At 39.5% G+C, this 26,584-nt stretch overlaps 7 protein-coding genes across 13 annotated transcripts; 3 read left to right on the forward strand and 4 right to left on the reverse strand.

Moving 5' to 3' along the window:
* Positions 1-255: 255 nt before the first annotated feature.
* LOC6546055 (BCL2/adenovirus E1B 19 kDa protein-interacting protein 3) lies at positions 256-4,589 on the reverse strand. 3 transcript variants are annotated; one of them, XM_001973472.3, is made up of 5 exons: positions 4,105-4,589; positions 975-1,246; positions 828-904; positions 507-686; positions 256-444 (listed from the first exon to the last, which is right to left on the reverse strand). In XM_001973472.3, the coding sequence occupies exons 1-5, from the start codon at positions 4,142-4,144 to the stop codon at positions 393-395; spliced, it is 621 nt and encodes a 206-aa protein (XP_001973508.1). In that variant the 5' UTR covers positions 4,145-4,589; the 3' UTR covers positions 256-392. The 3 variants fall into 3 exon arrangements, with proteins under 3 accessions (XP_001973508.1, XP_015012950.1, XP_026833884.1); XM_015157464.2 differs by lacking the exon at positions 4,105-4,589 and adding an exon at positions 2,373-2,468; XM_026978083.1 differs by lacking the exon at positions 4,105-4,589 and adding an exon at positions 2,167-2,181.
* A 151-nt stretch (positions 4,590-4,740) lies between these two features.
* On the reverse strand, positions 4,741-5,926 carry LOC6546056 (transcription termination factor 3, mitochondrial). Its single transcript, XM_001973473.3, has 2 exons — positions 5,095-5,926; positions 4,741-5,041 (listed from the first exon to the last, which is right to left on the reverse strand). The coding sequence occupies exons 1-2, from the start codon at positions 5,876-5,878 to the stop codon at positions 4,764-4,766; spliced, it is 1,062 nt and encodes a 353-aa protein (XP_001973509.1). The 5' UTR covers positions 5,879-5,926; the 3' UTR covers positions 4,741-4,763.
* A 201-nt stretch (positions 5,927-6,127) lies between these two features.
* Positions 6,128-7,617, forward strand: LOC6546057 (vesicle transport protein SFT2A). 2 transcript variants are annotated; one of them, XM_001973474.3, is made up of 4 exons: positions 6,128-6,370; positions 6,553-6,722; positions 6,793-6,910; positions 7,315-7,616. In XM_001973474.3, exons 1-4 carry the CDS (start codon positions 6,299-6,301, stop codon positions 7,444-7,446), a joined length of 492 nt encoding a protein of 163 aa, XP_001973510.1. In that variant the 5' UTR covers positions 6,128-6,298; the 3' UTR covers positions 7,447-7,616. The 2 variants fall into 2 exon arrangements, with proteins under 2 accessions (XP_001973510.1, XP_026833885.1); XM_026978084.1 differs by lacking the exon at positions 6,128-6,370 and adding an exon at positions 6,410-6,490 and having other exon boundaries at positions 7,315-7,617.
* An 82-nt stretch (positions 7,618-7,699) lies between these two features.
* Positions 7,700-11,772, reverse strand: LOC6546058 (phosphatidylserine synthase 1). Its single transcript, XM_001973475.3, has 6 exons — positions 11,024-11,772; positions 9,398-9,656; positions 8,773-9,338; positions 8,495-8,705; positions 8,346-8,427; positions 7,700-7,819 (listed from the first exon to the last, which is right to left on the reverse strand). The coding sequence occupies exons 1-6, from the start codon at positions 11,362-11,364 to the stop codon at positions 7,782-7,784; spliced, it is 1,497 nt and encodes a 498-aa protein (XP_001973511.1). The 5' UTR covers positions 11,365-11,772; the 3' UTR covers positions 7,700-7,781.
* Positions 11,773-12,087: 315 nt separating this feature from the next.
* LOC6546059 (cytosolic Fe-S cluster assembly factor NUBP2 homolog) lies at positions 12,088-13,339 on the forward strand. Its single transcript, XM_001973476.3, has 3 exons — positions 12,088-12,318; positions 12,386-12,828; positions 13,100-13,339. Exons 1-3 carry the CDS (start codon positions 12,208-12,210, stop codon positions 13,326-13,328), a joined length of 783 nt encoding a protein of 260 aa, XP_001973512.1. The 5' UTR covers positions 12,088-12,207; the 3' UTR covers positions 13,329-13,339.
* A 230-nt stretch (positions 13,340-13,569) lies between these two features.
* On the reverse strand, positions 13,570-25,570 carry LOC6546060. Of its 4 annotated transcripts, none has more exons than XM_001973477.3 (3): positions 25,325-25,570; positions 23,941-24,119; positions 13,570-15,333 (listed from the first exon to the last, which is right to left on the reverse strand). In XM_001973477.3, the coding sequence occupies exons 2-3, from the start codon at positions 23,990-23,992 to the stop codon at positions 14,042-14,044; spliced, it is 1,344 nt and encodes a 447-aa protein (XP_001973513.1). In that variant the 5' UTR covers positions 23,993-24,119; positions 25,325-25,570; the 3' UTR covers positions 13,570-14,041. The 4 variants fall into 4 exon arrangements, with proteins under 4 accessions (XP_001973513.1, XP_026833379.1, XP_026833380.1 ...); XM_026977578.1 differs by lacking the exon at positions 25,325-25,570 and adding an exon at positions 24,188-24,317; XM_026977579.1 differs by lacking the exons at positions 23,941-24,119; positions 25,325-25,570 and adding an exon at positions 19,362-19,406.
* On the forward strand, positions 19,396-21,047 carry LOC6546061. The gene is made up of 3 exons (XM_001973478.3): positions 19,396-19,489; positions 19,896-20,231; positions 20,806-21,047. The coding sequence occupies exons 1-3, from the start codon at positions 19,406-19,408 to the stop codon at positions 20,962-20,964; spliced, it is 579 nt and encodes a 192-aa protein (XP_001973514.1). The 5' UTR covers positions 19,396-19,405; the 3' UTR covers positions 20,965-21,047.
* Positions 25,571-26,584: the final 1,014 nt, after the last annotated feature.

Consider the following 26,584-nt stretch of genomic DNA (forward strand, 5'->3'; position numbering starts at 1 on the left):
TGGGTGCTAAGACATACGGCTAAAGCAAAATATATAGAGCATCTATAAATGCTTTTCTGTATCATTAGATTTGCTGCCTTGATATATTGTTAGATATATAAAATTATATAAAATATGTAAATGTTTAGTTTCAACCCCCGCCGCCCAAAGGCCTGTTTTAGTTTGCTGGCTTAGTAATTACATTTTTATAGGTATGTACTGAATGAGAAGGTGTCAAAAATGTAGACTTCCGATAAAAATACAAATGAGTTGGAATACGGTTGGCTGTATAGATGTGTATACTTCGATTTCTTATATGGAACGCATCGTGTTCTGTTTTCGATTGATGTGCATATTAATAGATTGAAAACGATTATATATTTTCTGTTCCTCTTCTTTGATTATGGCATCTTTCAGTCAATGACCACACGGGTAAGGAGTATGCCCCGCTTGCTCAACCATAATCTATAAACAATTATATAAATAATTTTGAATATGAATCTGGAGAAGATTGCAAAAGTCCTTACCCGAAGCCAGCTCCCAGCAGCAGGGACAGGACGTTGGTTACCAGCAGCGAGTACAGAATTTCGCGGGAGAACAACGAGTTGGAGCCCAGTCGCTTCAAGCGGATGGAGTAGCCTGTGTTAGTCTTCTTTTTCTCTTCCTCGTCGCCTGCATCACCGCTCACAGCCTCGAAATTCCAGTTTCTGTAAATATTAGTTCAATGAATAACAATATTTTTTTGAAAGACCGCCAATGCTCCAAACGTAGTTCTAGTTTCTAGAGACCACTCACAAAATCTGTCAGTATACGACTTAGCTAAATAACTATAAAAAAATCGTTCATACTTGGGTGGCTGCTCCTCGGCATTGCGATTCCAGTTCTTTAGCCAATCTCCACTGTCTGCATTCTGTTTGTCTCCTCCCTGGCAAAAGCAAAAACAAAGACATTGTTAGCAAGATCACCTCGGTTCCGCCTCGATTCTCATCTCTTACCTTGTTCCAGTAGTTGATGTACACGTTTCTGAGCTCATCGTCCGGGCAGAGCTCCGACTGGGGGCTGTTCGGTGGACTTTTGGGGCTATCACGGGGCGTATCACGACGGGAGCTGGCCAAGGAGACGACACGGCTCGACTGGTTCGACTCGCGCTGGGCCTCACGCAGAAGTCTCAGGTACTCCTCGCCATTGTTGAATGGCAACGGAGTGATTCTGTCGGGGCTCTTGATGCCAGCCATCGCAGCTGTTGTGCTCAGTTCGATCCAAGATTCTAAAAAACAGCGAATAGCAGCACAAATAAATCATTAGCATGGTAAACTACCGAACCAAGTGGGTAAAAGCTAAAACCAAATGGAATGAAATTTAATATATTATGTAGTTGGTTGCCTTAAATGTAGCATAAACTCGGGTGTCGAAACCTTTTGGGGCTTGTTGAATAAACATAGGAAAACCGAATTGCGTTTTAGGGAGTATGAACTTAATAACAATGACAATCTAATGAATGAGATACATATAGTCATAAGATCGATTCAGCAATTCAAAAAAGTGCAAATTCGATCAACTAAATTACAAACGAGAACGTTCTATGTTCACAATTTTCAAATTCAACAAATTTAAAAAAGATCGCTTACAAATTTACTAGTTAAGCTACCACTTTTAATGGTTTTGAAAATCAGGTTAAAGTAATCACTTGTCTAAAATTACACTTGTTGATAAAATTATGTAGGTTTCTTGTTTACTTAGCAAGACATGCGCTTTTAGAGCCACTTTGAGGCGGCAGGGGCTCTAAAACTGTGCCATCGTCAGCCTTTCGTTTGTTTTTGTTTGTTTAAACGTAAAAACATCCAAGCCACACGTTCGGTTCGTTACCCGATCTATAATATGTACATTTGTGTATATCTGTTCGAGTGCTCGTGCCCCATTGATAAGGCTAAAAACCCCACAACTCGGACTATTTCCGTTTATTTTCGGCATATTGCGTATACATGTAAAGCAGCACACATGTTCTGTTTACAATCCATCCAATCGATGCTTATCAATGCGCCACGGAGAAAATTTCATTTTCAAAACAAATTGAGAAAAAAGACAAACTGGCGATGCAATATGGGCACGAGAAGCGTGCAAGTAACTTGATGACAGCAGTGCCCGATCGGATGATAAGGAGTACAGTAGAACATTCCTAAAAACTACCTAATAATGGATCTTTGAGATTCATCTTTGTAATATTTGTTGTAGCAGAAAAAATTCAGGATTTCTTTGAAATATAATAACATTTTGTAACATTATAAATTTAAATTCCTTCTAGGATTGTTTCCTTTTTTAGTTATCACTTTGCAATCAACTAATTTAGACACTTTCGCGGTGGAATCAGTTACAGAATAGTTCAGATCACTCACGTGGCAGACCAATCATGCTGACAATCTAATACTAAATGCGGCGTCTAGACGAAAAGGATGATGCATTTATGATGGACATGTTGCGAAAATAGAAAATGGTAAATGGAAATGCCCGCGGAACAGGTAGACGCAGAAGTTTTGCACAGGTAAACAATATTTGGAGCGTTATCGGGAATCCGGGTTACAGGTACGAAAATGTGCAGCGAAAATGGAAACAAAAGCAAAAGCGTACCGAAGGGTGGCAAAAACAAATACAATAGCTTTGTGACTCACGGCACGTAGGCCTCTCTCCCTCTCTCTCTCTCTCCGCGACTCACCCCTCTCTTTCTCGCACCTTCCGTCCCTCTCTACCACTCACTCGCCTTCTCTTTCTGCCCTACCTTCTTCGGGCTTTGTCGAGTGTGCATCTTGATGCGCAGCTGTCTAAAAGACCCTGAGTTGGGCCCATTGAACCGCCTTTATTATTGGATGGATGACTCCTCGGTATCATGATACGATTTCTTACGTAGTATATGGCAGAGTGCACAAAGAGAAAATGTTTCACCTAAGTTGGTCATTTCACACGTGTTCTAAGGTCAAAAAATCCCAAGCCGGCGTATTAACAACAAGATGCATTTTTTTATAGCTTTACCGGATTGATATCACTTTGAAATACATATAAAATATTTCTTAGTATTTTTTTAAAATTACTTCCTTGATAAAGGAATTCGACAACAAAACTGTGTTAGCCTTAAAAAAAGTGACATATGGTTTGATTTTGGCACAAACTGATTAGAGTAATACTGTATGTAATACATACATACATTGAAAAAACAAATTTAGCTTGAACCGGCATTACTTTTGTGAGTGACTTTGAGGAATTGCAGTATAATTTCCTTGGTAGTCAACAACCTTTTGGACAAACAAACAAAGTGCCTTTAAGCAGTCATCCAAAAAGATTATACTCCTTGTCAACAAAATAAAGATAATCTTTCAATATTTTTAGAAATTGCGATGTAAATTTATTGAATATTATTATACCAGACTAAAGCAGCTGAGCTGAAGTACTTAGCAAATGTAGTTTATCTGACAGTGAAATAATATAACCTAATTTTTTCCCGAGTGTAAACGTGGATGTTGATAAAGTGAGCAGCCCAAATACAATTGAAGCGAATGCCAAAGGCGCAATTTCTGGAAACGACTGATAGGGAAATGCCCTCCCGCAAAATGTATTTATTTACGAATTATTTTAGCAAACCAGACGGAAGAAGAAGAGCTGGTCGGACGGAGAAAGGGAGAGCGCAGAAAATAAACCACAACTGACGTCAAGCGGGCCAAGTGCAAAGTAAAGAAACAAGACATGACATGAACGAAAGAGCAGGAGCGGGGAGTGAGGTTGAGAGAGTGAGAAAAAAAGTGCGTTGGCAGCTCCTTTGTTTTCATTCGGAGTTTTGCGTATTCTTTGTTGTCTCTCTCTCTTTCCCTCCCCCATTGCAAGGAGCAAGTGCAAAGTAAACAAATAAAAAGAGAACGAATTCGAAAGCAGACAAAGCAAAGCCTTGAAAAAATATGGGATGCAGATACCAACAAATTACAAATAACTCCATAAATACATACACATGTCAGATACACAACAATGTTAACAACAACTATACGGCATAACGGGTTACCGTGTTATTGTTATGATTGCAAAAAGGGGAGACGCAAAAAAACACGAATGAAAGAGCAAAGCACACAAAAACAAACAACTTACCGCCCAGCAAATCTTCGCTTGATTTTGGTGTCGTAGACATTTTGTTTTTGTTTATCGGTATGTGTGTTCAACACGTCAACACCAAAGATAACTTGGGTTTATTGCCTATTAACTTGCTTTAAAGTTAAACTATATATATTATTCTGTCGTTAGTTTGACCAAGTTTTTTGGCCCTTCCGTATGTCTGCCTGTGTTTGTGTATTCGGTTTTGCTGTTTATGTATGCGAAGGAAAATGCGTTTTACTTTTCTTTTGGCGCTGTTTCTCCGCCGCTGCACTCGATTTGACTATAACTAATTGTTCCGGACTGAAGCCAACTACTGGAGCTCCGAAATATTGCAACTTTGTTTAATGCTTCTCCCGAAGCGACTGGCTAGTTACTAAAATTAAACACGATTCGTTCCTACGCACAAGCTTAATGCGTAGTTTAAATCTTTTGTTGCTGTCCAGTGTGACCAGATGGGGGAACGGAAGCAATCCAATGTTTTTCGACATCTGGCATTCCTGCAATCGTGTTTATTTATAGGCGGGTATTTTTTAAATGATAAAACATAATATTTCGTAAAACTTTGTGGTTTCTTGAGTGTTGAAAATATGCATGTGTAAGCTGAATATTGAAAAAATATACAAATTTATATTATTTCGTGTTTCGTTTTATTCTCATCTCGTTTTCAAAAACAAATCAAATGTCTCCAAATCACTTTTAGCCACATTTCTGATGAAATAAAAATTGTTGCCTTCCACTATAGTCTTTGGCGATATATACAGGTCCTTTTGCGGATCATATTGAGCTCTGCCAAGCAATTTTAGGAACTCATGACGTTCCCGCAGTCGAAATTCGCGGGACGCCAAAAGTTCTGGGCACTGCACAATCTGGGCATGCGGAAGGCCCATATCTTGGTGAATATAACAAAATCGCTCGACAAGATCATCCGGAGCTACAAAGATAGGTTGCTTAAGCACATATGACCATAAATTTAGATAGACTTACAAATCATCAATAAGCGGGGCTTTCGAACCACCAGAGCACTTAGCTCTTTGGCATTGAATCCCATTTCCTCCTTTAGGGTGAACACAGACTTCCGCAGGTGCTCCATATTGTAGGTAATGACATTGGGTTCTCTGGTGGCCAAGAGTCGGAGATCATGGCCGCTTAATTTGAACTCCTTTTGGAAGTAGCCCAATCGACGATCCACGCGTCTGGTGGAAAACATCAGCCAATAAGGATTGTGGGTGAGAATCCTTTGTCTGGCTTCGTCCGAGAATCTCTTGCTTTTCAGATAGTCCACCCTGGTCTGCAGATCATCCAAGTCCTCCTTGAACAGCAGCGGGTTCTTGGTGAACATCCTGGCGAAGTCATCGGGTGATATGCCCTGGTCCACCAGGAAGGTTATGTAGGGTTTCACATTCTTCTCGAAATCCAGCTTCAGCACAAAGTCCCCCAATCCTTTTCGCCTTTCTATACTGTGCAGATTCACTCCCAAACTGATAAATTGCTGCAGGGTACTCGAGTTATTCACATAGGCCGCTAAATTGAAGGAGGGCACATGGGCCTCCCGGTTTCGGAAATCCAGAGCCACTTCTTTGGAACCTTTATGTTCCGCAGACTCTTTCTTCTTGTCATCATCTTTGCTGCTTATACTCGGTGAAGCTAACACTTCTATCTCGTGCCGGGTTTGTTGTCCTCGCAGATTCCGTATTTGAGAGGTAATTGCTCGGTTTTCAGCCGCGTTTAGTGAATTTCTTAAAATGTTACGTATTGCTGAACAAAACATGCTGGAGGCGTTGCCAGAATGCGGGAATGTAGCCAGCAGTTTAATAACAAAGTTTCTAAATATGGTATGTTAGCTAAAAAAAAGCTAAAATTATATTTTTAATATTTACTGATATCAAAACATATTTGTTTTTACTATTGTTTACAAACACTTTATTTAATGGGTGTTCTTGAATAAATAGTTTTTAGTTGTATTCCTTACATTTGTTAAGGTAAATATTTAATAGAAAATTGTTGGTATATTTGTTAGACCGGCAGTATATTATAACGGTTCCAGTTATGGTCACACCAGGTCTGATCTTGGATTTATTGTACTGTGAAAATTCCGGCGCATAAAAGCAGATCTTTGTATATGCAAAACCCCAGAAGAGAAGGGAATTTCAAGTCAGCCACCTGTTGAACACAATTTAACCACAACATAATGGACAAGTTGCGCCGCGTTCTGAGTGGAGATGAGCCCACTCCGGAGGAGGAAAGCAGTATCATTACACAGGTGAAGAAGTTTCCAATGGGACTGATCTCACTAAATGCCTATAACTACTTGTGAATGGAGGAATTATCACTGTCGTGTCGTGTGGGTGCTTCCCGCTGGGAACGCCTCTCTGATCACATGGTGACCCAAGCTGTATGACAACGCTTATCAGTGCATTTCGCTAATATCAATTATTTACGCAGATTAACGACATGTCCACTTTGAGTTGGTCCACTCGGATCAAGGGATTTATCATCTGCTTCGCCTTGGGCATTTTACTTTCCCTACTCGGCTCGGTCGCCCTATTTTTGCACAGAGGAATTGTGGTCTTTGCGGTCTTTTACACCCTAGGAAATGTTATCTCGATGGCCAGGTGAGCGCGTTACTGGTTCCACTCGTACTTCACACAGGCCGGCTAAAAGGTCTCTCTCCTCTGGTTTCAGTACTTGCTTCCTCATGGGTCCCTTCAAGCAGATCAAGAAAATGTTTGCGGAAACCCGTTTGATCGCCACCATCGTTGTACTCGTCATGATGGTTCTGACGTTCATAGCAGCTATTGTGGTGAGGTGTCCATGCTCCAATCAAAATTAGCAAAATTATTTAGGTTTCGAATTTTAAATTGCACTTTCAATGTTTTGGAACTTTCACAAACAACCACTTTCATATCGATAGCATGACGAAATTGTTTGCAGGTTTTGTAGAAAACGTTTCCTTTATGTTTAAAGTTTAGAATTACTGCAAAGTTATAAATTTTTACTCAATGAAAAAAAGGGGAAAAACGTTTCCATGCTTCATGAACTTACATAAAGAAAACTTAAATGGAAGCTTTAAACCTAATTTAACATGAGCTAACATTTATATTCTGAATATTGGTACATTTTGTATTACCTTAACGAAAACAGTACAAGACAATCGATGTGTTGATTTGATTTATTATTATTTTTATTTGATTTGTTTGTTTTTAGTGGAAAAAGGCTGGACTTACGCTTATTTTCATTATCATACAATCTCTGGCCATGACCTGGTATTCGCTGTCATACATCCCCTATGCCCGCGATGCGGTCAAAAAGAGCCTATCGGCAATCCTGGAGGTCTAGAATCAGATGCGCTTCTGTACATAACTCGAGAAAAGCCAGATTGGTGTGTAGCTTAAGCTAAGACAATTAAATCGTTTATATTAATCTAGCACTAGATCATAGAAAGTCCTTTATATTCTCTTATTAACAATTAATTCCACTTTTGTCTTTTCAATAAATATATATATATATCTTTTATACATATATATATATTTACATGTTATGTATTTAATTTAATCAGTACAGTTTTCTTTAGTGTATGTACATAATTCTCTTCTCTGTTTTGGTTTTTAATTTAAAGAATGGCCTGATCCAATTTGTTTCTGCAGCTTTCAAGTTCTTTTAATATCAACTTCTTATTTTACTTTCTTCTCTTTTTGCGGCGACAATTTACCTAGAAAAGTGAAATGAAAGAATTGTAGATAAAAAGTAGCAGATATAAAAGTTAACAATAATTGTTTAGACTATTTTAATTTTAATATCGTAGTGCATGATGTTAGGTGCATCAATGGAATTACTCCTTGGTAATTGTGCTTTTTTTGTGGCAATGCAATCCGAGGAGAATTGGAGAAGAAGACAGAAGGGGAGAAACGCAAGGAGAATTTAAATGGAGAGCAAAAAGTTGAGAAAACAGTGTGATTAACCATAAATTGTGCCAATAACAAAGAAAGTCAGTAAGCGCAAAAAGAAAGTTAGTTATAAGGCAGGCAACATTAAAGGGATTGAAGTGATCGAAAATTGCTATGCCACAATTATGCAAATGCCAGTTATAACATAAGCTTCTGAGTTATCCAAATTATCCACCATAGACAGCAATAGACATTTTGAACAACCATACAGAATTTAATACCCTTTTTTATTTTAACCTTGTTCCTCACACCATTTAATGTTGCTTGCAGTTGTTAAATGGCTTTACATACCTTTAATGGGCGAGGATGATGTGGCAGGACTAGTTTCATTTCTTTTTGTGGGCGTCGATGAAACCTTTTTCAGTTGCCGCTGCTGAAAGGATGAAATATTCAAATTAGCACATGTGTACATTTCAAGTGGTGTTTAAATTAGCTCTTACCTGCCAGTAAACCGCGAGGTAGACAAATGCCACCGAGATTATTACTTGGACAGTCAGCCACAGGACAATGTTGATGGCTTGCGTGCGCTCAAACAACTCCTTGCCATTCTTGATGCACAGAATAGCTTCGGAGACCATGATGGCGCCGTAAACCCAACACTGGGTGCCGACTCTCTTGCAGCGTGTGTCGGTGACATATACGTAATATTGCCTAAAATCCAGAGTATTAATTAAGAAGATATATTATTAGCTTCAAAATGCTTATAACAAGAACTTACCTAACCGAAGGCGCCACAAACAGACCGATGAAAATGAGGCGACCTATCACGATGAAGTGATCCGGTGGCATCTCAAAGATGTGCTTCAAGAAGAACGTGTTCAGCTCGGTGACCTGCCAGAAGATCACAAGCTGAATAACGGCGGCAAATCTCATCGCCGTGGATTTGGGATCCAGCCAGCGAATGGCCGACCAGCTCTCGGGCGTAAACTGCAGCATGGCACGCTTGATTTTACCGGTCGTGGTGGATATGTCCTTAATACTGGCCCACTTGTACTCGCGCATCTCCAGAATCTGGCAGATCTTCAGACCCATCCAAATTCCGAGACCGTTGCAGATGATCACATCCAGGATGAGGGCATCCCACCAACACTCGATAAAGTTCGGCAACAAGTGCGCAAAGGTTATTTCGGTAATCTCCCACATGACGGAAATGGCCCACAGAATGCCCATGTGACGGATCAGGATGGCCTTAAAGGCCCAGCCCAAGAAGTGACCCCAAGCAAAGACGTCCAAGTGACCTTTAACACGATCCCAACTAATGTCCGAGCAATTGACGCCATATTCCTGGAAATGATGGAATTGATGGTTACGTTTTAGGCAGTTCATATTGACGAACAACTTACCTTTTCCATATCGATGTGGAAGTTCTTCAACTTTGGATCGATCCAGTAGAATATGCTCCTGATAGTCGGATAGTTTTGGAACATCAGGAATTGTAGCGTCAGCAGGTACAGCACAGAACAACCGAATAATATTCGCCAGACGGCGGGATGGGGTCTTGTGAAGGGTCCATTGGGAAATGCAATCACCGAGATGATCAGAAAGAAGAACACAATGCAGAGGAGACCGGCCCAGAGATTCTCATCCACGTTAGCCTCGTTTCTGTAACGAAATTGCATTGCTAAGTGGATGATCTTGGCTTCCATTAGCGATACTATTTCAGTCATAGTATTCCTTATCAGCATAGCACGTTTTTAGATGGGGTTTGGGGGTCAATGGCACGATGAAGTGAACGTCGAGTACATTTCGTATGTGTCTTAGGCGATTCTAATTACATATACTGTTCGCTAGTCTAGCGCATATATATATATATATATATATATATATGTACATATATATATATTATTTTGGTTTTTTGAGCCTTGGGCTGTCTGAGTTGACACTTTTGGCAGTGTATTCGTGATATATTTAAGTGCTTAACACCTGTACAACAACTGATGTATTTCTCGAATATTTTTTTAAGACAAGGGGTCTTTATTGATTAAAAAGAATCTTAGGTCAACGTTTTCGGCTTGGTGGTGGAAGGAAAATCATTGGAATTATGTGAATATTGTAATGTTTAGTAAAATGTGTTCGTCCAAGAAACCTTTTCTAGATGCTGACAGATTGAATATTTAATTAGGTCTATCTTGTTACCAACCAATAGAAAATAAACTATTGTTACCAAGGGGATTTAATACAGATCAGTTATGTAATACCGATAAGAATTAAGGCCAGTACTGTAGAACCGTAACGTACCTTTCATAGGGTAATCAGTAATGTCAGAAATGGATTTACGAACTCTTTCCTTTTCGGACAGCCCTCATTAAGTGAAAGCTGACATATCTTAAGATTCAGTCGGTACAAAGTACCTTTAACTACAAACTCCAAACTAACAGTTTTTTTATGAAGTTAATGAGGCCACAAAACCCTAAGTTTCAAAAAGTAATTCTTGAAATTGTGGAAGAGATGTCTTCCGGAAGTGACTGGCGCGGAGAACATAAAGAACATAAATAGTTGTTCTATATAGACTAAAGATTTAAAAAAAAAACATATTTAGACCACTTTTCACAGCAATTACAACGACATTTTTTGTGAAAATCCCGAATTTTGTTTTACGAAGCTTGTTTGACAGGGATAATTTTCGAATCCCGAAAAGATTTAAGTTCATCGACGGCAAAAAACCTTCCGGAGTAAGAAAATATTTGGTTTGTTTATTTCTTCACTTTCACTTTTAACTTTTGAAAAAAGTCTTTTTTTCCCTCAGGCATAACTCTAAATAAATATAAGGATTTAAAACGAATTTGTCTTCATTTCACTTCAAAGGGACTGCAAAGACTTTTTTTTCGGCCTCTAAAGGTAGTTTCCCCTTTAAGGATTAAAGAACCTTCATTGGTATGCCCACAGAAATCCTTTTCATACCAACTAAGTCTTTCTTTGCCAGTGCTCACAATGGGGTTTCCTGCGGGTTTATGGGCTCCCTTACTCACCTCACGAACGCAAAGTACATGACGGCGAGCACCGAAACAGCCAGCAGGGTGATGGTGTGTGGCTTGTAGAAGAAGTCCAGCGATATGTCGTCCACAGGACGTTCGTTGACGATCACAAATGTCTGGGCGATCTCATCTTTTCGCTTCCTCCGTGCGCCCGCACTGCTGCCACTGCCATCGCTACCATCCCGCCGCTTGGTGGGCGTGGCCGGGGCACTGGCTGCTCCCGATTTGTAGGCAGGATGATCCCTCTCAGCGTCGCCGGCGGAGGAGGAGCTGGTGGGCAGTACCCCATCGCCCGACGAGGTCGGTGTGCCACGTGAATTAGTGCGCTTCTTCATCGCCTAACTAAATTCGATTATCAAGTGTAAGCGGATGGCGTGATGTGGTTGTTGTTAGGTGGTTGCTGGCTCGGAATCGGATTCGGAATCGGTTTGGTGGCTAAGTACATGCGGGGACAGAAGGTTGCGCAACATTCGATTCGATTCCACCAAGGCTTCCCACTCTCTGGTCTCCTCGCAGCGCGTTCTGTGGCGCCCGGCTCAGGTGTCCTCGACTGCTATGGCGTGGGCACGGCTCCTGGATCCTCGTTTCGCGTTCGGTCGACGCACGTTTATTTTATCATTCGCCAGCTACCGTCCGTTGTTGTCAATTAACATGCTGCGCGCGACTTGGACCAATAAAAATCGACACTTGCCGGCGGTGGTGTTGCCGGAAGGCTGAAATGTGTGACTTGATAACAGGAGCGTTGCCAGATGAGGTGCGGAACGTTGGGGGTGTTCCGGCAAACTTATAGTGACAATAATGTTATATATTTTTGCAGAACGAATTCCCAAAGCAATGCGGTTATAATGTTTTTACCTAGTTTTATAACACGATATTTAATTGTATTGCGTTGCTGTATCTTCATGCACTTAATTCGTTTGTTGTTTACCTATATAAGTTAATTCTAATCAAATGAATTGTTGCTTACCAACAGATAATTAAAAATGACTATATCTGAAAATAAAAAGCTTGCCAACATACCCAAAGGTCACGCAACAAAATTACTCAGCTTAGATAATGGAATCCAGGAACACCCCTAACGCTATTACTGTAGCCCTAAACAGCTGATGGAACTTGTTGACCAAAAAGCAATCCACGATATATAGACTTCGGAAAAATAGCATTTAAATCCTTTTAAAATGCTGGAGAAGGTTAAAAATATTATCGTAGTTCTATCAGGAAAAGGCGGAGTAGGAAAATCCACAGTAAGCACTCAATTATCTCTGGCACTGCGAAAAAACGGATTCAAGGTAAACCATTTCACCACAAAATATTACACAGGAATTTTTAAAGGTACTAATGTGCGTGATCTTTTAGGTTGGCTTGCTGGATATAGATCTGTGCGGACCGAGTGTGCCATATCTACTGGGTCTGGAAGGACGGGATATCTTTCAGTGCGACGAGGGATGGGTTCCTGTCTATACGGATGAATCCCAAACCCTAGCGGTGATGTCCATTGGGTTTTTATTGAAGAACCGTGAGGATCCGGTCATTTGGCGTGGTCCCAAAAAGACCATGATGATCCGTCAGTTCCTCACCGATGTCAGATGGGATGAGCTGGATTACCTAATTATCGATACTCCACCCGGCACTTCGGATGAGCACATCACCGTCATGGAATGCCTGAAGGAGGTGGGATGCCACGGAGCCATTATTGTGACCACTCCGCAAGAGGTGGCCCTGGATGATGTGCGCAAGGAGATCACCTTTTGCAAGAAGACCGGCATCAATATCTTGGGCATCGTTGAGAATATGAGCGGGTGAGTTCTTTGAGATGGTTAAACCTCAGTTCGTCCATCAAAATAGGCTTAATGTTCAGGTGTCCGTAATAAATTGAAAAATATAGGTAACTGCAGTGTAAGGCGAACGAGAGCCAGCTTTTACCCAACTGAAAAAAGTTTTAAAAACTTCTGATAAACATTTCGACCGTACTTGATGCTGACTTTTTAGAAAAGCAAATATAGGATATTATAGGACGCCTCTGCGCGTCAAGTTAAGAACAGGGCTTTATCTTATATTTGATTTTCGCAGGTTCGTGTGCCCCCACTGCACCTCGTGCACCAATATCTTCTCGTCTAACGGTGGCGCCTCTCTGGCTACTTACGCCCAAGTACCACATCTCGGAACTCTGCCCATAGATCCCCGAGTGGGCGTTTTGGCGGGCAGCACCACATCCGTATTGGATGAGCTTCCGGATTCCACGACAGCGGAGGTGCTGACGCATATAGTTGAGAAGTTGAAAACTATCTCCGTCTCCTAAATAAAAACAAAACAACCTTTATTTTCTAAAAGACTGTCTTTAAATTAACAAAAAAGAGGAATTTAAATATTGTACAATATTACGTTTTTATAACCATATTTCCATCAGGTAAAGAAGTGATTATTACAGGTGGAAGTCAAATATTCCAAATATTCGAAGGTTTTTATATTGACTCCCCTGTTATATATAATTTATTTGTGGGGGGACTAAAAAGGGACTCCCATTGTCAAAAACATTGTAGTTTTCGTTTAGCTTTGGTTTCTTTTTCTTTATTTTATATGCTTTGGAATGAATGTAGTTGATGAGTTTTCGGTATAATAATTTAAAATTATATGAGTGCGAGCGTTTGATATGTAATCACTCTAATGCAATAATTCTGGTTGTACAGTAATTATAATTTACAATCAAACTAATACTTTCCAATTATTATTAATAATGTATTTCTTAACTGCTTAACTCCTACTGCTAAACCTAATCGCTTTATTTATTGATTTGAGCATAGTTTTAAGATCAAATTGTGTGCTTATCTCTTGACTGACGACAAAGTATAGTTTCATTTCCTAAGTAGTATTAACATGCAGACTTCTTCCACTATTTTGGTATAATTTTTAAGATCAATAATCAGTCTGCAGGATGATGGAATTCACACAGAGAAAACACGAAATGATGAACTGAGATGGCAACCTGGAAATATAATTTTCTCTGTGTAGGAATCACAACTTCTGCTCCGCCTTTGTTTTTTCAGTTTCATTTAACTTTCGAACTGGATTTAATGGTATGGCCTGGTATTTTTTGCCTATCGAATATCTCTTTACGATGGCATAAAGACATATCAACACTAATAATATAGTTAACACCATTATAACTGCAAATGCAATGACATTCCAATGCCAATCGGTTTGGATGTGCTCCTGGGGCACCTCTGCATAGGGATATGTTATTTGCTGGATCTCCATACTGTTGAGATCCTTAATCTGACTGGTGGACTCGGGGGTTACGACAGCCGTTTGATTCGTGATGGGATTATCGGTCACCAGTGAGAAGTTAGTTGCATTATCTAAGATGTTCGCTGTTCTTTTATCAGCATCAAAAGCCATATTGGTGTTACCATCCTCTGTTGAAGTGGGAAGTTCCATTAAGGTGCTTGAAACTGAGGAAGTTTCTAGATCGTCGGATGTGGTTGAATTTGTGGTAGTCTCAATGGGAGAATCAGAACTAGTAGTTTCTTGTTCTCCTGAGTCGGTTTTGAGATCCGGCGACTCGGAAGTGGCAAAACCTCCAACTTGTTCATAACTGGAATCTGTACTTGAATTTTCTGTGGAACTGGATAATTCACTTGTATTCGGAGTGGGTGTGGCCATTTCAGATGATGTAGATGGGCTATTGGTTGAACCGCTTGGGCTTGGAACGGAATAAGAATTAACTGTTGGCACCGTGGAGCTACTCCCTGAACTGGAGGATTCACTTTCATGGTAATATGAAGCTGAAGTTTCTAAATTTGTATACTTTTGAGTGCTGTCGTCAAAAATGTCGTCACTCACGAGTTCTTCCGGACATCTCAGACAGCATTGTCCTTTGACCTTAATGGGATTGCTGCACGGATATAAATGATTGCACTGAACAGCCTTACGGGAGACATATCCACCTAGGCAAGTGCATGTAGTACAACCGTCGTTTTCCATCCAATCATCACCATTTCTTTTGTACTCATTGTTGTCAGTCAAGCAAATGGGTTCGGGTTCTTCCATTGGACATATCTCCTTGCATTGAATGGCCAGCGGTTCGCAAGGATCGCACACAGTGCATTTGTTCTTATAGAATCTCCTTTTGGAACCGTCGCAGACAGGTTCTTCATCGAGGCATTCGTAGCGAGGGCAACAGCTTCCGGGCATTCCATTCCCCCTGTCCACCTCCACGATCACTTTGTGGCAGATGGGAAAGTCATTATTACATGGTGGACACGTGAGGGACTCGTCTATACTATCTGGGTCAATAATGGGAATAGCTGGAATCAATAAAATAATTTATTAGAATTTAGTGTTAAATAAAGATTAGCTTATTTAAAAAGAAGTGATTGGGTATTTGAATAGTACAGAATCAATCCATCTAACCGCCAATTCAAACTGCCCTCTTTATAGTCTTGAACTTTTAAACTATATATTTCTTACATAATTTTAAAATTTGATTAGTAAATATCGAAAGCCACTATGTTCTTACCCAGAACAGAAATACGATACTCCAAGGAGACCCAAAAAACCGTTCTGATTTGCCCTTCAAGTTCAATATTTACATATCGATCGATCTTGAAAATCACATTCCATCCAGCAAGCCAAATAGCCATGAATTATTCAATAAACCTAGAGGTAAATTTATAAAAATGGCAATTTGATTAGGCACACTTATAGGAAACTTCTTCAAGAAAGCAGAAATCCAATCAAAATAAACGGAATGATATTTATTTTTGGTGGAATACAAAGTACGGGAGTGACACTCTCGTTTATCATTTATTTATTGTTATTGATTTTTGACATTTTATCATTGAATTATGTATAAAAGGGGGTAGAAGGCGCCAGAGCGATAGAAATACGAATGATAAAGAACAATAACAATGCCAAGAAACAAAAGTAGATATACAAGTGCTCTACCAAACAAACCCGAAAGATTTGAAGACCTTCTCTTATTGTATCGATATGGATCGTCGATTCATTGAACGAATATTGCCCCAATTGCGTGTGTTTTTGGTTTTGGTGGTGTGGTAAAGTTTGTTACAAAAATGCGCCCCATCAGTGCTAGTCTGTTACAAGCTCTTCCCGATCGTGATCGAAGGTTATCAATTATTTTCGATATTGACGTCACTGTCGCAGACTTTGTAGGTGAAGCGCACTTAATTGAACGTAATTTAAAATAGATATAAGTTGTTGCTTTCGTCGTTCTGGCTTTATTCTTCGGCTATCAGGTCGCAGCGATCTATATGACAGCAAGCAGACGGGGCAATTATTCATATGCTTGGTTCTGTGTGCGTGACAGTACTCGTTTGTTTGAGAAGCGCATAGAAGGGCGCTGCGAATGTCAGGAAAGTGTGCGTGGTGGATCGATAGGAGTACATAGTTCGAGTACCTTGAGCAGATTACTTATCTAGATAGAAGCTTCTACTCATAAGAGACCAGAATAAACACAGTCGTGTTACATTTACAACATTTATAACTGCATTCCTCATGTTTTGGCGATTCAATAATTTGGCAAGGAACTTCCTTGTATTTCCCCGATAATAGCTTTGCAAAACCAGCAAAAATAACTCAGACTCAACTAGTACGGAAAGAATTCATTCTGAATCTGGATTCTAGTAAGAGTTGTATATACATATATCTTAATGCTTAGCTAGTCAACAATAAATACCCATGTGCAGGGAACAATTTGCTTTCCTCGTTTTTGGTATTTATTTGTTGCTTTGCACTGCGGGTTTATTGACCCCCGCGGATAGTGGTAACTTTTTATCGTTCTTGGGTCAGCAAAAAATCGAAAAAAACGAGACATGAGACGGTGGGGTGTTGTGGAAGGCATCCAGGTTCCAAAGGTTACAAAAATTCAATGCAAATTACCTAAGCACATATCCGCCTTATAAGTAAATGGGTCGGGGCTCATTAGCGGAGATCTCTGGCGACGACGATGATCATTATGGTTTTGGTTTTGGCTATGATGATTTTATAGGGGAGCAGAAGCAGAAGTGCTACTGCCCACTTACGTCACCGGTCTGGCCACAGATACACAGATACAGACACAGCGATGTGGAGATACGGATACTTTGAAGCTGCGAACGAGGCGATCCATATTTCTTTTTGATTGATCTACAGCCGAAGGCCGGCATGCAAAAATGCAATTCAGGCAGGGAAGCTGAGGAGCAGCTCACAAAAACCAGATACAGATACGGCGAAAATAAATTCCAGTGCAATTAGCAGTCGCTTATTTTTGCTTTTCGTTTTTCCTGACACGCTCGTTGACATGCAAAGTTACTTAAACCAAACAAAACGAACATTACACGACCAAATACTAAAATAACAAAAATCAAAGGAAGGAGGTCGCCATTTACTTTTAACTACTATCTAAATGTCGTCTTTTTCGAAAGTGGGGGTACGACAGGCCGCAAGATGTTAGCCGTTACAAGCGACAAAGACCAAACTGTTGATGGAGTAATTACATACCTTTCAAGTTTGCTTCAAGCGAAAAAAAACATGAGAAACTATTTATTTTTGACATTTTCCGCTTATTTCTACTATGCCCATTCATGTCAATCACCGTGAACATTGAAAAAGTGTCTCTTTGATAATTTGCTGATGGCGACTCTAATTCCCCGCAGGGAATTATAATATTTTCGTACATTTTATGGCATTTTACGCGAATTTTTGGTCATTAAGGCAGTCATAAAGCGGTGATTTTAGTAACCCGTAAACCAGGAAGACAGCAATTCGTTTAGCCGTGATTTACTAGCCATGAATCACAGTGTTGAATGAGTCACGGAAAAGTGTGAATTAAGTCTAGGAGAATCACTCCCAGAAAACGAATTGGATGGACCATCTTTTAAGGGCAAGAAACAGATAGATATCAGTTTTTTAAGGTGAAGCCTTTGTGAACTGGTTTTTTTGAAAACAATAAACAACCCACCAAACCCATTGAATAAAACATAAGCTGAATTATTACTAGAGGAGCCACTCAATCATATAAAACTCATAACCAAAAATGTGCCTATCAAATTGAAAATCGTCCAACCGTGTATGATTTATTAAAAAATAAATCCCATTTAAACTCAGCTTATTCCCGTGTTAATTATTTTAGCAACTTAACTGTGGTTGTAGCGCTGCCATTGACTTATGTGATCGTAAACAAAAAGCTTTCAAAATTAAAATAAACTATGACAGATGAGATTTAATCGCACCCGAATTAAAGCGAAAATGTGACATCAGACCTGCGTTAATCAGTACTACTATGTATTTCTTCTTTTATTTGTTTTGTGAAAATTTCCTTCATTCTAACGGCACAAAAAGCAATTAATCTTTTTCCGAACCGCTCTCACACGTCCTAAGTAAGCGTAATTTATGCGATTTCATTTAATCGCCAGCATGTAGAGCAAATAATCGTTCGTCACTCCAGATTTGATGCTTTCCGCATAGCTACCAATTAAGGGAGTTCAGCTCGGTTCAGTTCAGTTCAGTTCAGTTCACTTCACGGTTAGCATTACCCATTACCCATTATCCATTTACCATTCACCTTCCTTCCTTCTGCTGCCACCATTTGATACATGCCCCCCGAAGTTTATAAAGTGGCTAACTAATGGCTAGAAGCGCGTAAGCCAAACATTTCGTACGCTCAACGCTTTCTATTTTTTGTCTATTGGTCTGCCTTTTGGTCCCGTTTAAGCCGGCGGCGACAGGCGTAGTAAACCTTATCTTAATTATAGATCAATTATGGCAGTGGGTCTGCCTACCATGCTCCACCAGCCAAATGTGTATTCCGCACATATGTGTATACCGCACTTCATTAATTATAAGTGCAAACTGAAGTCAGCCATATGGGAAGCGGAAGGGTGAGCGCCAAATGCCAAATGTAACTCAAAATTAACTAATGCGAGGCGCAACTGTATAACTTGTGGGTTATATACAAATGCGTGGACCACTGCTAATTGAATCAAAACCGGCAGGAATGCATTTGAGCACATTTATAATAAGTAAAGCAAACAAACAAGCTAGACGATATAGCGCAACTCGACTTCACACATTATTTCGTATGCAAAATGAAAACAAACGATGGGGTATGGATGTCTCGCGGTGATTATTTCGCATTATTTTGTACAAATTGCACAATTACAATTAAATTATACGGCCTGGCGTAAAATGACTGATTAATGTCAGAACCCCACCCGCACATTTCCGAACTCCCCTTTCAGCCCACAAGAATGAGAGCAGGCGAACAGATGTGCGCCGATATTGAATTTATATGTTTTCTATACAAAATAATAATAATAATTATTTTAATAATTACTGCGCTGGGGCCGCAATGTGTGCCTTTCGATGGCCATCGTTAGTATGATGACTGACGCCTATCTGAGGGGATTACTATTATTATGCTGTCTGGTTTGGCCGATCCTATGGCAGCCGTCTATGGCAACCGTACGTACAGATGTGATTTATAATATACAAAACCGGAATTTATATGTACTAACAAAGACAAATAATGTCAACTAAGTCCTAAAAAGTCATTGTACGAACAAGTTCGGAATATTTGAAAACAATAAACAAACTACAAATGTTTAGGTTACAAAATGCCAGCCCAGAACATATGGTTGTTTACTCAAAGATACAATATTCATTTTTAAAGAGTAGGTATGCAGCACTTATTAGTTCTGTAAATATCAATGATTCAAGCAAACAGTCTACTTAAACGCCAAAGTATGTCAAAATGGAAAATGAAATGCACTTTCTGTTTTTCCTGGCCAAAAGTGGCCCCCGTGACTAAGTCCTAGGTTTATAGATTCGGCATATGATGCGCATTTGCTTAATGGCTCCCCACTTGTAGCGCGATTTCGAAATACGTTGGCGGGACATCAACTGTTCGGTCATAGACCCCACTACCGTGGAGATCTTTGAGTGCGATATTGTGGAAATGGCGAAGAAGCAGGGAAATTTCCTGAATACCTTGCTGCTGCTGCGCCGAGCTATCCCAAAAATGTGGGTGGAGCTGAGTGTGGGGCAGATCGCCAACCGGAAGGACCGTCTTCTGCAGCAACTTTTCAAAGTTCGAGTGGATGGCTGTCACCTGATACAGTTTCGCAGCAAGAACCGAGTTCTGAATGCCGTGCTCCAAAAACTCTTGCAATCGGGAAATTATCCAGATGCCTGTCCCCTATTGGCGGTAAGTTAAGAGTTATCTTTGTTAAGTTATCTTGCGCACTCATAATTGGCAACCCAAGTCAAGTTGCAATGCACAATGCAGAAAAATGGTAGATGCCAAAGAAAAAAATTGGTTGCCGCACCTTTATTCCGGAAAAAGCATGCCTCGCAAAGAGGGAATATTATTATTTATAATTGTATCCACTTTTAAGTACGATTGAGATAAGTTAATGGTAAATAAGAAAACCACACTTCGATAAAAACGATTTTCAATAACATTCTGTAATACCAACCTTTCTCTGACCTACTCAAAGTCAAAATCTTATGAAAAGTTCCCAAGATCTTTATCTTTACGAGCTGAGCGTGGATAGAGCAACAAATAAGTCCAATATTCCCGCAAATAAACAAAGCAATATAAACGGCTGTTCAAAAATACAGCGCTGTCATTAAAAAACAGAAAGTAAACAAAATCAAATAAACAAATCCAATGCGCATTAAACGAGAAAACCAGAGCGTTTTTTCGGAATGAAACCCAAATCGATAATGCCAAAAGATATCGCTAACCAACAGGTTGTTTTCCACATTTTAATCCGCAGAATGTCAACTATACGTCCACGCGATTTGCCCTCAATCCGGATCACTTTCCGGCCTACATGCCGGACATGAAGTTCAACACGAAATTGGTCTTTCAGCTGAGCAGGAACATGGCTCTGATCAGGGCCAGTGTGGATGCCGAGGTGATGAGACGATCGTAAAGAGAAAATATTTCAAAAGAGCACGAAAACATAAAAGGAAAGCACATTAACCAGGCGCAAATACCTATGTACATCAATATATTTGTGAGTTTCCATGACTAACTCGAATGACTAATAGCTTTGGCATGGGATTTATTCGCTGGTACACATTCAGATTAGACTCCTATCTGGGTTACTCGGTATTGGGTGAAGGTGGAAAAGTTATGACTCGTGGATAATAAATGAATATCTATAGATCCCGAGAAATTTCATTGTCATGACTTTCAAATTTTGATCCAGTTTTCTTCAAACACCATGATTCATGGTCGAGGAATTCGACTTCAGGAGGCTTGAATGATTTCTGCACTTCACTGTTAATTAAAAATGAATACAAGAGCTTTATCCATATGGTATCACCTATATAAATAGGGGATTTGCAGATTTCCTCTACTTTAAAAATTCTCAGCTGTAGCAGAAATCCCATAGCCGAAAACTATCAATTAATTGGTTTTAATGGATTGTAAACTGGCTTTGTGACTTCTGCACGTCGCCAAAAAACATGAAATGTTCAAAGCAGACAGAAGTCACTGTTTAAATGATATGCGTTACGCGGAAAACAAGAAATAATAGTATTATATAATTAAATTAAATTATAATATATGATAGCGTATGGCAATTAGATTAAAGAGTATACAAATACCCAACTCGTTCCTATATTTTAAACACACTCAGTCGTTGATAATGCGAGTGCAGAGAAATAGATTAAGAACGCTCAGGCCCCTTTTCAAGTGCTGGCCAATCAAATTAAGAAATGACGTGAGTCTGGCCCACAAAAGATATTTAGCAAAGAATAAATAGAACAGCGTTTATCAAGATGCAAAAAAAGCAAACCCAACCGAATAAACCAAAAATATAAACATACGCCTTTCACTAGATCAGTCTGCAATGTCATGATCACAGATTCCTTCTCTCATCTGAAATTCCTCAGCACGGCGCAAAAAGCCAAGTGTTCAAAGTCTATTGCTCATTTGGGTGTCTGAATGGGTCATACTTCGTATTTGGCCAGGAGAAAAACAAAAGGAAAACCTTTGCCAAGGCCAGCCATTAAATAAAAGGAACAGTGTTTCCGTCCACCCATTTCCATTTCCATTTTCATTCGCATTTGCATTTGCCATAACGAAAAGTCTGAAATGGCGGGGTTTGGTGACATAACCCAAACCAGTACAGTCGGGAATTCTAGGCCAAAATATACCAGCCACCCCTAGTAACTGGTTGGGGTAAAAATACAAGTATAGCTCTAAATGGCTCACTTAGTGGGTTAGTCAGCCAGCAACATTCTGAGCGGTTCGCCGGAAGCAAATGCACTCAGAATTACTTCGAGTATATGAACGGTTTGCAAAGAATTGTTTGAATTTTTGAAATTTTCAATGAATTCCAATTAGAAGCAACAAAACTTGAAGCGAATTTTTAGGTGCAACACATAGCATTTAACTAGGTGGTAGGAACCTTTATTTACTTATTATTTAACTAGGTGATGTGAACTCTTATTTACCTAACGTGTAATCTTACTAGTTAGTGGAACTACTTGAGCAGTAGTTTATTTTTGAAAATTCCAACTACTCCATTTTGTTCAAAGTGCACTTTCACTTTTTTGGCCAGATGCCCTGCACGAACGGCGAATTACGATTTCATCAGGTAATGGAAAAATATTCGTGGGGCCGGCCTGCCAGGGAAAGTTAAGCGTTCCTTTATCGACACAAACTTGCCTTCGTTCTGGCTACTCTAAGTTCACTTATCGTATTCATCAAGATGGAATTTGCTAGGCAAACACGGCAACAACAACTGCCAGTTGGACTCCATGGGTCTGTGTGAGTTTAAAAACTATGTATACGTAACAAACACGCTGTAGAACAGACTATCTGCCGTTTGTCACCAATTTGATAAGGAACCGCCGCAGATGGAATTCCATAAGAGTGTGCTTTGCCACTCCTGGGCTTTCTATAAAAATCAAGACTCCACTCCAAACTCAAGGTTAAGTTCATTAGATTTCAGCAGATTAACACATGTTTCCACCGCGATATCTATAAATATTTGCACTAGTGGAGCGAGGAAATATTTTATATCGGCTTTTTATATGGCTGTATGTGGAAAGTGCTCCCCAGCTATTTTCAGCATTAATCACAAAGTCAATAGGAGCTTTACTTAAAATAATGTTCCCGAGTGCGATAGTGCTATCTGCCGTGTGTATTTGCAAATAAAAATCATAGTTTTGCCATGTCCATTTAAAAGTGATATTTACATGGTTTAAAATTGGTCTTCAAATTTCAAGGAATATCCAAAAAATGAGCATCTTTGTGACGCACTTCAGGTAATATTGTTCAATAAGAAATAGCCTTCGATATCCCACTATCAAGGTCATTTCGGTTCATAGAAAAACACACGCCAGCGAAAGGCAAACAAAAACAAATTGAATACAAATAAACAATATTTTGAGCAATGCCCCAAAAACACGAAATATAGTTGTAAAGTGAAGCGCAAAGAAATACAACCGAAAATACAAACAAACTTAGATAATACGCGGGCATTTGAATTATCAATGAAATTCAGAAATAAAGCCAAAACAAAAACAGAACAAAAGCAGAAACCAGAAAATTGCCGCGGCAACATGTGTTTTTTGGGCGAAAAAAACTAAGAAACTCAAAAATCGGTACGCAAAGAAAGAACAAGACGGAGGGGAGATTCGCATGTGGCATATGGCCAAATCCGACGCTATAGATAGTTTTCGACGCGTCATGAGATGGATCGAAGCGATATATATAGCCTTATGAGGCTGTTGCCGTGACGTAGGCATTCCGCTGTTTTTCCTTAATGGCAAGTATCTCAATCTCAATAGGGTCAAAGTAAACAAAAGCCAAAGTCGGAAAAACAATATTCGAATTTTCCGAGGGCAGTGATTCACTTCATTGATGAACTAAATTCGGAACAATATTCACTCACCCCATGCGTTTAGAATCCATAAAAGAAGGCAAATTATGATTAGCTTGGCCATTTCTCACGTGAGCACTTCGTTCAAAGTCCAGAGGCTGAGTCAATATATAAACGTATATATATCTTCAATTTACTGTGATAATTTGAAATGCGTGTTTCTGCTCTTTTAGTTGCGCTGCACTTATTATCTGCAAGGATAAAAGTTTAAAAATCATAAATCAGTTAGATGGCTTGGCTTGGATTGGTAAGAGCTAACACTTTTTCTATCTCGACCGCGGAACTGAACAGCGCAGCGGTTGAAAACCAACTGCATAATATTTCGACTCGGGTTCCCTTTTTCTTGTCTGGCAGTGCATTCGTATCTTGTATATCCAATCTTATTTGTACATCCGCCACACACGAAAATCAAATATATGTGAATCACTGCATTCTCTATTGAATTCAACGAGTATTTTACTTTCGTCTTAACGTCTTTCGTTTCAGCCTAAACGCTTGCGGTTTAACAACTCGCTGTTTGACCCTGAAATGCACTTTTATCTAATCATTTTTTTTTTCATTCTTTGGCAATAGTCTGCTTCCTGAGATTTGAAGGCTTATTACCACGAAGTTGTAACCAAGTTCCCAAGTACACTCTGATTACAGCTCATACACGCTACCTGCGTTGTGTTCTGCGATTCGCACGATAAGTGTGTTATAACATATGCCAAAACTGATTGCCTGATAACTCTTCATTTTGATATAAGTAACAGGCACATGGAAAGCCAGCCGATGCACACAGCTTGGGCCAAAAGAATAATGCCGAATGGGCGCCTTTGGGTTTTCCTGTATTTCAGCGTTTCAGCATTTTCCGATGGCTGTGAAGTATATACGTTTCCGATCAAAATATTACTATGTTGCAATTTGGCCTTTTTTTTGCAGTTTTTTGCACTTGTGAAATTAATTGGATGCAAGACCGCGCAACAAATAAAGACATTTCACGATGTATCACAAATCTATATTGTGCTATTGTGACCAACCGAACACACTTTTTTGCAAGATGAGTGTTATTATTTCGGTGAGTGCAAGCAAGTGAGTTGGTGGCCAAGACAAAATCCGCCGACACGTGCATATCTGAAAGTGCATTTGACCGATTCGCCCTCAAATGTTATATCACAAAAAGCTAAGGCCCTCGGTTTTGCCAGTTTTTAAAAAGGAAGCAGCGTACGAAATTTCATCTTTCGCACTTGCAGCACATATTTTTCACAATGGCCATTCAAAATAATGGCAAAAGTAAAAAGCAGACCAAATTATCAAGTTAGCGAAAAACAAGCAAAAGAGGCATTAGCGCCGAAATTAGGTCGCTTGGCCTACGCAGATTACGAGTATGAATATTTTGGACTCGATTTGCCATTACCTTTACTTGTCGAGAGTCTAACCGATCCAAAAATAAAACTTCATTGTACTATTTTTTTCAATTGACCGCCAGTCTGTCCCGTTGGTCTCTTTTTTTGTGTTCTTTTTTTTTTGATTTAACCCCGTTGTTTGTCTTTTTAGCAGTGCTGCGTATTTGTGTTTTGTTTGAGATGCCACTTTTAAGGTGATAATATTGGTAAATTGGGGGAGCACAGCACACAACCGATTACAGTGGAGGTTTCCAGCAAACTAAGCTTGCCAAATCGAAAATTTTTATTTATATTTCCTACGCCGTTTTTCTCTTTGCTATTTCTCTTTGCTATTACTCTTTGCTATTTTCTCTTTGCTCTTCTCTCCGATCTCGTTTTTGCTTGCTTGTTTTTGCTTGTGCACATTTGGCAAATAAATCTGGCTAAATGCGTAATTACAATAGGTAAAGCGTGTACTTTATTTATTTATAACAGACGGATTTTTATTTTCTTATACGTTTTATTATACTCATTTTACTCGTTGTTACTCTGTTCCTGCGTTTTAAATCTTAATTTTACAGTGTACTTAAGTTACTTACTTAAGTTAGATAAGTTGTATTTTGTTATATATTGCTTGTGCTTCTTACAGTTATCAAATTTGTTAATACATGCTAAATATTGTGTGATTAATTATTCTGGAAGAGCAGTTTTTTGTATTTTATTTTTTATTGGGCAGACAATTTATTTTTAAGGATTATTTGCACTCCTGATTTCGAATCTTTGTACCACTGTTCGTAAAAATTGTGAAATGGTTTGTTTATAGTGCGTATACGCGATAAAGCGTATACGCTCATTGTGACCTATCGATTATTTCACGCGACGTTATATCGATTAGCATCCACAGCTGTGACGTTCTGTGGTGTGAAATGCTGATAAGCTGCACTGTTAATTAACAGTGCCGCTAGAAAACTAAAATAGCAAAATTACTACATTTTGATTCTAGGACATCGCTTAAAAATATGCTTTATAGCCACAGCGGAATCTTGAATTGCCAGGAGACCATACGCCATTTTGACGCCCCATTCTTTTTTAAGTTGTTATAACCATCGACGTCTTACAACACTAGACAATTACGATCTCTAATCACCAAAAACAAAGGTAAACAATGGAATTTATTAAATGTTGAGGCCATCCAATCGAGGATGCCAGGATGATTTTACGGGACAGCACCCCTTAGAGGTAAGCCGGAGTCGCTCCAGGCGACATTCTGATAGGATTACTTTACTTAATTC

Source organism: Drosophila erecta, unplaced genomic scaffold (assembly GCF_003286155.1).
Source record: "Drosophila erecta strain 14021-0224.00,06,07 unplaced genomic scaffold, DereRS2 tig00000021-arrow-pilon, whole genome shotgun sequence".
Lineage (NCBI taxonomy): Eukaryota > Metazoa > Arthropoda > Insecta > Diptera > Drosophilidae > Drosophila > Drosophila erecta.